Here is an 11,016-nt window from a genome sequence, read left to right as displayed (position 1 = left end):
GAACCTACGGCAGCAGCAGACTACCAAAAGGAAAGTGATGCCTGTCACGGCCAATAGGGTGGCATGCCATCCAGAGGCTCGAGAGGCCCACCAATTGACTGAGGGGTCACGTTTCTCCCAGGCAGATTGTGTTTCCTGCTCCTGGCGCTGCTCCTCACAGGCTTCCTGAGACTGAGTTTTCATACGCACAAACTGCCCCTTTGAAAATTCCTGGCCGGCACCAAACCCTGCTCGCTGCACCATGTGTCATGCAAGAAGTCTGGTCCTGCTCCCTGCACCAGAACACAGGATATGGTGAGGCCAAAAAGGAACACCAACAGAGCCATGTATAGGGGGTTCATATCACTATATTCTCGATGGTGGCTGGTCGAGACACAAAAGCAAACATCTGCCAATACCCCAACGAGGGGTTTTCCTGCACCGGTCTCGCTGGCAGCTGGGCAAGACACAGGAAATAGTATCAACACAATTCACAATCCGCTTGCTAACCGCACTTGCTAGTGGTAATCCGCTCGCTGTCCACTTCTCTGCCAACAAACCAACCCCTTGCTAACCGCAATCCGCATTTGCTAGCTCAGCCATGGTAGTTATATCAGTGGCCAATGGCTAACTGGTTACGGCTGATGGCCAATTAGTTACAGCTGATGGTCATCTATTACCCAAGTCAGCACCTTTCCATGTGAGGCCAAAAGCCTAGAAACTACTCTCTGGGACTCTGTCCCCACAGATAAGATTGCCAGATTTAACAACCAACAGAAAAAACACAAGACACCCAGTTAAATTTGAATTTCAGACTAATTTAGCATAAACATGTCCCACGCAATATTTGGAACATACTGTAATAAAGAATCTGACTCCATTCTGGACATTTGCTGACAGCTTTCAAACTCCATCACTTCCCCTTGCCCTTCTGCCCCCACACCTGAGCAAGCTGATGAGAAAGGCTGGGTGCGCCTCTCCTTGGTACCAGCCGAAAGTTCCAACCATACAAGCCTCAGCCCCTTCACTGCAGCCCCATCCTTCATTACCACAAAACCCCAGGGCAGTCATCCCACCCTGCTCTCTCAAGCTATTTGTGGATCTGCTGGGAGCCTTCCCTGATGTCCCAGAAACCCCCATGATGTGAATCGTAAACCTCTACTACCCTCTTGGTACATGTATGATGTCAACAGTCTCAACATCTAAACAAAATCTGGGATAGAGGTTCCATCTATTTCTGGGAGTGACAGCAACACTTACACTACAACATTATTTATGGTTTATCTGAAATTTAAATTCAACTGGGCATCCTGTCTTTTATCTGGCTATCCTAGCTATGGGCCTCGTCTTCATGTCTGTTTCCTCAGCGTCACAGATGGGCACTCTGCCTTCAGGTCTCAAAGCCACATTGCAAGCAGGAAGAGTCAATCAAGTTTTCCTTCTGGAGAGTCTTGGCTTTTTATTTGGGAACGGAAGCTCTCCTCAGGTGCTTGTCGCTGCATTTCATTATGTGGAACTTACTCATGTGGGTATGCTTGCTGCAAGAGGTTAGAAAATGGAGTATTTTAACCTGTCATAATAGAAAGAATAAAGGGTTGTAGCTGACTTTTGAAAGATGAACCCACAGCACCTACTAGAAAGCTGTCTGTTGCCACATGTAATGAGTATAACATCTTTGAAATACCTTCACTTTCCTTGTCAATTTCCTTGTCTCTGAATGCTGTTAGCCTGCAGTGGTGGGGGTGGGGCCAACGGGGAATTGCAAAGTCCTCTGAGAAGAAAGATACGGTCTAAGGACCTGCACTTTTGACATCAGCTGGGAACTTGTTAGACATGCAGAATCTGAGATCCCACCTTGAACCTACTGAATCAAAAACCGTACTCCAACAAAGTCCCTAGGTAACTGTATGTACTTAAAGTTTGTGAAGAACTGGCCTAGAAGAACACTGGTTCTCACATTTAGCTGCCATTGGAATAACCTGAACAGCTTTTAAAAATATTGCCCTAGAGATTCTAATATAATTGGTCTAGAGTGCTATCGGGGCATCATGATTTTGAAAAGCTCTCCAGATGATTTTAATAAGCAATGAAGTTTGAGAACCACTGGCCTAGAACAGTGGCTCTCAACCCTGGGTGAGAATCACTTGGGGTGCTTTGTTTTAAAACCACCAATGCTGGGGTCCCCTTCAGATCAGTTAAGTCAGAATGGAAAGAGGAGTGAAAAAGTGGGACCTGGGCAACAGTATTTTTGAAAAGCTCTCAGATCATTCCTAATGCATGAGAACCTCCCAGGAAGAGGAAGTGAAAAGCTAATATCTTTTGGTCCAGCTGTTTGAGAGAAGAAGGAGAGTAGTGGTAGATGAAGGTATCATTGAGACGGGAGGGCTAGATGGAGGGTACTGCTGAGGGCAAGAGTGGGCTTTTGATCTGATTCATATTTCAGACTCCCGGAGGGAGTTACCTCACAAAAGTCATTGCCCCAGTCTGCAAACCAGCCGTGGTAAGATAAACCACAGCAGTGCATGATTAAGCAGGGTGGTGATGGGGGAGGATGGGAATGTGCAGTTGCAGAGTTTTAACTTCCTGAGCTATTCTTGTGAAGAACTGGTCTATTCTTAGTCCCCATGCAGTATGGACAAGACCCAGAAGTTCCAAATGTGATCCAGCTGAGACTCAGCAAGCGGCTGAATCGAGAACCTGAGCCCTGTCATGGAGCCCACCATTCAAGGGGCAAGGTGACCTGTAGCCTCTACTACACCCATAGGCAAGGCTGAGCGGCAAATGGAAGCCATTGCAGAGCCTAACAGGGACCTTTAGTGCCAACAAGAGCCGGGGTGAGGTCACAGCAACCAGGAACGGCTTCTGTGCCTTGACCAAGTCAGAAGAGACCATCCCACACAGACACCAGCATGGTCTGTAAATGTCAGGCTGAGAAGACATATTCTTGAGACCAGAGGTGCCAGGGACACTGCTCCAATCCAAACAGCCTTCCCATTCATGTCCCCACCTCAAGGTCACCGTGCCAGAGCTGATAGTCAGAGTCTGCATCACAAGGGCTGGAATGATTATTGGCAGTCAGCATCCATTCTGAATGGTCTGTACCTCTGCCAAATCAATTTTTAAGTATTTTTAATATCACCCCTGGATAAAGCCCTCCCCTGGGTATAGATACCCAGGTGCAACTTTGGCAGAAACAGAGGGAAGGAAAGGCAAAGTCTGAGAGACTACCCACTTCGCCTACAGAGAATATTTTGATTTTTGCACTGTACTAAAATTAGGAGATTAAGCTAAATTGACTTTTCCCAGCACTACCCAGGAGGTAGGAACACATGAGGAAACAGGATAGTTAATAGACAAAATAAAGCAGCTACAGGTTGTCTGTACATCTGGCAGTAGGATAAGGAAATTTTCACACTTGCTATAGACATAAGGATAATCTATTTCCTCTATCCTGTCTAAATGGATTTATATTTCTCTGTAGATTTTTTCTGTTTATCTGATGTCAACCTCTATCATAATGTATTATTCTCTATGTAATTGGGAAAGGGAGAGCTAGGAAATTATGTGTAAGTCAAATTGTTCTGGAAAAAGCAAGATCTCATTCAAACAAATAGTCGATGAGAACTTCCCAAACTTGTGGAAAGAACTGGATCCTCGAATCCAAGAAGCAAATAGAACACCTAGTTACCTCAACCCCAATAAGCCTTTTCCAAGACACACTGTATTGAAGCTGTCTAAAATCAACGACAAAGAAAGAATCCTCAAGGCAGCCAGGGAAAAGAAGATGGTAGCCTACAAAGGAAAGCCCATTAGATTATCATCAGATTTCTCAGCAGAAACTCTACAAGCCAGGAGGGAGTGGAACCAAATATTCAAACTATTGAAAGAGAGAAATTATGAGCCAAGAAATATATATCCAGCAAAGATATCCTTTAGATATGAAAGAGGAATAAAGACCTTTCCAGACATACAGAAGCTGAGGGAATTTTCTAATACACAACCTGCACTACAAGAAATACTAAAGGAGGCTATTCGACCACCATCAACAGGGACAATTTGTGGCAACCAAAACATAAGAAGGGGGAGAGTAAAGGCCTGAACCAGAACATGAGAATGGAGAAAGTAGGCATGCTGAAGAAAATGGAATACTCTAAATATCAAACTTTCTTTTACATCAACTTAAGGGTAACCACTCAAAAAAAAAAAAAAAAATCCAGAACTGAAATATATACTGTAATAAAAGAAGAAACACAGGGAAACGTCATAGAATACCACCACACAGAAATAATAGACAACAACAAAAAGGCAAAGAAACAATGGAGACACAGTCTTACCAGAAAACTAAAGATAGAATGACAGGAAATCCTCACATATCAATAATCACCCTAAATGTAAATAGACTGAACTCACCAATAATAAGGCACAGAGTAGCAGATTGGATAAAAAAACTAAACCCAACTATATGCTGTCTCCAAGAGACACATCTCAGCTACAAGGACAAGCATAAACTCAAAGTAAAAGGGTGGAAATTGACACTCCAAGCTAATGGTATCCAGAGAAAATCAGGTGTAGCCATAATGATATCATTGTATCATTGGCTGATGCTCTTCTGCTTTGCATCTTCTTCTGTATCTCATGCCATTTATGTTTGGATTTTTCCTCTAATGCAGCTATCACCCAAACATAAACGCCTTGATTCTCCCAGTTATCCAGTGCTGGGAAGTTAAGCAGCTGTAACCCAGATGTTAGCTGAGGTTCTTTCTAACCTCAAAATTAAGTGAAATTGGCTGGAACACCCTCCATCCTATCCTCAGTGTAGCAATTGCACATCTGATACATAACCAAAGCTTTCTCCAAGATTTAGACAAATTTTCAGGGGGCAAATGTGCTTAGAGCTTCTTGTGTTTCTCAGGTTTCTTCACATTTCCTATGACCTCTGCCCTGTGCCATGTGGAACCAGATGTGAAAGATACATGTACATTTCCCACACACAAAGTAAAATCCATTCAAACATAGATTCATGAACCAACTGGCTTTATTGAATAGCTGGGGGTAATGGGGATGGGATGGTGACCTCAACCTAAGATAAGACATTCCTGCTTCCCCAAGTTCTCCCTCCAGATCTTTTATCAGTTCCTTTCCTCCTCTCCCTTCTCCAGTTTCTCTGTATGAGTAGGTCAAGCAATGTATCTGTCTCCAGTGTTAACCCCCAAATGTGTTCAGCCAAACCTATCAAATTTCTCATCAAATCATGGTCCTCCATTTAATAAGGACCCCACTCTTTGGAAAGAAATTAAAGATGCAAATAGCTCTGTGTGTGTGTGTGTGTGTGTGTGTGTGTGTGTTGTATCCATCCCCCATATGATGGGAAACCCACATCTTTCATAATATCTCCAGAACCAAACTCTTGCTTCTGTCAAATTCCCCTTCTCTACTCTGCACTATATCTCTAATGTTTTCCTTTTGTATCACCCAGAATCACTTCAGTCCTCTCCAATGCTATTTATATTAAATGGTATATGAAACACACTGCTACGCTTGCAACAAAGAGTGGGGGACAGAGATTAGATTGCCACTCAGCTCAACAAACAACTTAAAGTTGAGTATGAGACATCATCGCCCATAAAAATCCCATGGCCATTGTAATGCCCAAGACAATTCCAAACGAGGGTCTGAAGCAGCTGGGACACTCACACACTGCTGCTGGTTGTATCCTTGGTTATATCCACTTAGGAATACTTTGTGGCACTACTTACAGAAGCTGAACAGACACACAATTTTGGGCCCTGCAATTCCCCTTCTAGGTATATACTTAACAGAAGTTTTCTGTATAGAAAAATGTTCATAGCAGCACTGATCTTAATAACCTAAAATTGGAAACAATCCATATATCCATCAAGAATAGAATAGATAAATAATCTGTAGTATAATTACATAGTGGAAGACTATACAGAAATGAAAATGAATGAAATACAACTATATACAACATGGATGGATCAAAGAAACATATTAAGTGAAAGAAGCCAGGCACAAAAGAGTGTGTACCATAGGATTACAATTTACAGAAAATTCAAAAATAGCCGATACTAATTCATGGTGTTGGAAGTCAGCATATTGACTGCTATTGGGTTAATGACTTAAATAAGGAATGAGAATGGATTCTGAAATTTTGGAATGCACCATTTCTTGACCTGAATGTTAGTTACACAGATGTATTCACTTTATGAGAACTAAGCTATGTACACACTCTCTAGGCAGGTGAGGAACCCAAGCATCTATGCACATGGAGAATTTGTAGGCGTCCATTGAGACTGAAGGACTGTGCATACTCTCTATCCTGTCCTGAATCCTTCTAAAAAGCTAAACAAACTTAATGCTGGATTAAATGTTATTGTGTCTGCTAGGTTTGAGTAACAGTCAAACATGTTGCCAATGCAATAGTGGGACCATGTATTGTACTTCAATTATAAGTTTATTAAAGAAAATTTCCTTTGGCTATTCTTGTCAAATGGTTATTTACACTGATCATATCTTCTGCTTGGCCTCCAAATTCTGTTTTTTTTCTGAGCTTCCCCTCCTTGCTTTGACTTCCTGTCTTCTCCTTTTTAGGGGTCTCACCTGTAACCACCCCCTAAACTTCCTGTCCATTTCTTATGCAAAGCTGTTTTACTATTGCACTACCTCACCCTAAACTAGTTAAACTACCCACAGAGAGCTCATATAAATAACTAACACTAAGATTGGTTGCAAAACCTAGTTCCCTTCCAGAAGAAGTTGTACAACTACTCTTTAAAGAATTTTTTTTCTTTTGCTAGACAGAGAATGCTGAATCTCTGTCCATAGACATTCCACATTCACACATTATCTGCATCTCAGTTACGTAGGTGATAGCTCCAGGTATTCCTGTTCCTAATTTGGTAGCTCAAACTTTCCTGAAGTGTTAAAACAAAAGGAACAGCGCTTGCTTACCGTCACCAATGCATGCTGTCAGAAATGCCATCTGCTGCCATACGACCTCAGGGATGACTTATCTCTGAGTATCACTCTTTGCTGCCTACTCTGTCACCTGCATTGCATCGATAGTGTGGGCAGATGCTTTATCGTCAGTCCCAGCATTTCAGTGTTTGTTTGTTAATTTTGGGGGAGAGTGTGGGGACTTCCAAGCTTAATAAAACCTGAGAAAGACATCTTACTATATATATTGGCACTACTTTATTTACTGTTATAAGATTAACTTTCCCTGTTTAATAGTCTCGTGCCCTCTTGAACTAGACTTCCACATCATTTTACTTGAACTATGGTCTCAGTAGTAGGAGCCCTCTGTCTTCCCTCCCCATAGCAAGAGCCATGAGGAAAAGGGCTGTGATCGCCTCGGAAACAGCACAGAATCTCAGACAAATATTTATGAGACCACCACTTAAATCATCAAGGCTCTTCTTGTGCCTGATGCTCATTATTTCAAGGCACATTTATTGAGCACTATTGATATTCAAAGATATCATTCCTGGAGTGGGGAAATATGATTGAAAAGTCCCAACTACTGACAGGTGGTAACTTAGAATCTAATGAGAATCAGAAAACAAGTTACCCTAGAACCATGATGCAGGGTGAGATGGTATAAAAATAATAGGCTCCTGTTGTTAAATCTCATGGGAATGACACTTGTGCTTTTTGCTGTACCCTTCTTCCTATGGTACTTCCTAAGAAGTCGGAATGATAAAGATCGATTTCCAATCATTCCTACAAACAGTTCATGAGAAATTTAATTGTGATTACAAGTAACTGCATCTTGAATTCAAAACCCTGCACTTCAGAAATAAAGGAGCTTGATGTAACATGTGGTTATCTTGTTTTTGCCTCCTCTTCTTCTTGTGGAAAGACCAAGTCATGTTCTGGTAAGGCACAGGAGGTAATTTTTATGACAACATAAGCCTTCTTAAATTGTCACGTTTCACTTGCACAAAGCGTGAAACCTTAGAACTGAAATTCAGGTTCTGAATTGCCTTTGACGATGGACATCACTGGAAATGGAAATATCACCAGGATCTGTTCAAAGAACTTTGGTTATCTCCTAGAACAGTGTTTAAAATTGGAATACAAGAAACTGTCTCCAAAATAATCAGATATGTGCAAAAACAACGTGTTAAATAACATAGGGAAGACGATAAAAGTTCCAGAATGCTCACATTCATGTAGTTTGCAAAGGTGCCTTCTCTATAAAGATCTGTACAGTTCAAAACCAGGAGATTCTGCAGGGGAGGCTCCTTTATTGCATGAGTTGGAAGAATTTATTTTCATCTTCTATGCATGGACCACTGACGTAAACAATGTAACTCCTTCAGGAAAGAAAGTCCTCAGCCCTGTAGAGGATCAGGTTTTCATGTCTCTTTAGGAGCTCTCAGGGCTATTCTTGGAAACATCAGCCACTGTGAGGACAGCTATGGAGCATTTTTTCCCCATCTTTACATGAGGACCATGAAGAATGTTACAGAAAAATAAGAGTTTAGAAGTTCCTCTCAAACACATGTAGACAAATTATTGTTAGAATATTTTTAAATTTTAAAAAGTTTGGAAAGACTGTGATCTTCACAATGTTTCCAAGAGTCAGCAACTCTAGAGGATGATATTCCCCATCAGTGACCACACACAGGGTTCCTTCTGGGGACAGTTTTGCAACGTGATCCTCTAAGTTGACATTCCACTCAGGTCAGCAGGTTTCTGCAATCTCTGTGAGAACCCGCAGCAGCTCAGCAAAGGTAGGGCGGCCTTTAGGTTTCTGGAAAAGGGAAGCAGAGGTGATCAGCTCAGCTGAAGACTCACTCAGACACTAGCTCTGGAACTTGACAGCAGGGACCTGCATCCGGGCTGGTTCTCCACAGATGGCAGAGAAAGACATCTTGACTGACACACAGGGCATGACTGGCAGTTAAGTGAGGCATGAGGGTGAAAATATAAGAGTAGAGAGCACTGCAAAAATAAAATGACTGGAGCGGCAAACACTAGCTCCATGTGGCTATTTTCATTTAAATTCATTAAAATTAAATATATTTTCACATTTAGTTCTCAGTCACACCAGCCACTTTTCAAGTTTTCAGCAAATGACCAGGTATCATCATATTGGACAGATCAGACATAGCACATGTGCTTCCATCATCACAGAAAGTTCTACTGGACAGCACTGCTCCAGAGGTCTATTTGGATACTCCATATGCATGAGATAAAGGAAGAGCTGGGAGAGAGGGAGCATCTAGAGTACCAGGCCCCCGAGCTCAGCCCCAGCTGCTTACTACCCCTGATGCCCTGTAGAAAGAAGGATTTCAGTCAGAAAGCAAAAGTGAGGTTTTCCTGAGAAATTTTGCAGGACCTGGAATACAGGCTGTGCTCAGTCAACAAAATCTCTGCCCACTGAGCCAAGGATTGGAGCATTTTCCTATTTCACAGCAGGATATAGTTTGGCTTTGGCTCCATGAGGAAGAAGAGATGACCCTGTTGGCATCTTTGAAATCCATGGGAAATAGCACTACTCGTGATAACCACAATCTCACAGGCAGCAGTGTTAGTGGGGAGATACCATCCTTAGTGGCTTAAGAACAGTAAAAAACAAAATTAAAAAAATAACAGCAGAAAAAGATGTAAGCACATATGAGAATCCTCCTTGAGGCTCCAAAAATACATTGTAACACTTTTGAAGGGGCTGAAGTTCTGTAGGTAATAGCGCCTATGAGACATGTGTATCAATGCTGTTATAATCACGTTTGAATCTAGAGGTGCCTAAGTACTTGGAGATTTTAGGTTACTTTAAAAAGTTGTAGGTGGAAAGCCACGTGTCAAAGAGTGAAACTAGGCTGCTGTCTGTCAGCATGTACCAAAATTAACTCAAAATGGATCAAAGACCTAGACATAAGACCTGAAACAATCAACTGCATAGAGGAAAACATAGGTACTAAACTTATGGACCTTGGGTTCAAAGAGGATATTATGAACCTGATCTCAAAGGCAAAGGTAGTAAAAGCTAAAAAAAAAAAAAAAATGAATGGGACTATATCAAACTAAAAAGCTTCTGCACAGCAAAAGAAACCATCAGCAAAATAAACAGGCAACCAACAGAATGGGAGAAGATATTTGCAAACAATGCCTCCGATAAGGGGCTAATATCCAAAATATGTAAGGAACTCATACAACTCAAAAACAAAACAACCCCAAACAATCCAATTAAAAAATGGGCAGAGGACCTGAATAGACATTTCTCCAAAGAGGACATACAGATGGCCAACAAACATATGAAAAGATGCTCATCACTAACCATCAGAGAAATGCAAATAAAAACTGCAATGAGTTATCACCTCACCTCAGTCAGAATGGCTATCATCAACAAGACAAATACAACAAGTGTTGGAGAGGCTGTGAAGAAAAAGAAATTCTCATACACTGTTGGTGGGAATGCAGACTGGTGCAGCCACTATGGAAGGCAGTGTGGAGGTTCCTCAAGAAATTAAAAATAGAATTACCGTATGATCCAGCAATCCCTCTCCTGGGTATCTACCCAAAAAATCTGAAAACATTTATTCATAAAGACAGTGTGCTCCAATGTTCATTTACGGTGGCCAAGACATGGAAACAACCAAAATGGCCTTCGATAGATGAATGGATAAAGAAGTTGTGGTATATATATACACAATGGAATACTATTTGGTGGTAAGAAAAGATGAAATAGGACCATTTGTAACAACATGGATGGATCTTGAGATTATAACGCTAAGCGAAATAAGTCAGACAGAAAAAGCAGAGAACCATATGATTTAACTGATATGTCATATATAAACCAAAAACAACAAAAGAACAGGACAAACAAATGAGAAACAAAAACTCATAGATACAGACAATAGTTTAGTGGTTACCAGAGGGTGGGGGGCGGGGGTAGAAAAGGGTAAATAGGGTCAAATATATGGTGATGGAAGAAGAACTGACTCTGGGTGGTGGACACACAATGTGATATATAGATGCTGTATTATAGAATTGTACACTTGAAACCTAGAT

At 41.5% G+C, this 11,016-nt stretch overlaps 1 protein-coding gene across 2 annotated transcripts in view; it reads right to left on the bottom strand.

Moving 5' to 3' along the window:
• Positions 1-4,996: 4,996 nt before the first annotated feature.
• The window catches only part of TXK (TXK tyrosine kinase), a 52,483-nt gene continuing 46,463 nt past the window's right edge, over positions 4,997-11,016 (bottom strand). For both annotated transcript variants that reach the window (XM_019741062.3, XM_019741063.3), the window contains exon 15: positions 4,997-8,755. In XM_019741062.3, the coding sequence (XP_019596621.1) occupies positions 8,687-8,755 (69 nt within the window). In that variant the 3' untranslated portion in view covers positions 4,997-8,686. The remainder of the gene's footprint in view (positions 8,756-11,016) is intronic.

This window comes from Rhinolophus sinicus, chromosome 1, assembly GCF_057876585.1.
Source record: "Rhinolophus sinicus isolate RSI-liver-muscle chromosome 1, RSI-T2T, whole genome shotgun sequence".
In the NCBI taxonomy this organism is placed as follows: domain Eukaryota; kingdom Metazoa; phylum Chordata; class Mammalia; order Chiroptera; family Rhinolophidae; genus Rhinolophus; species Rhinolophus sinicus.
This window is presented reverse-complemented; position numbering and strand designations above follow the sequence as displayed.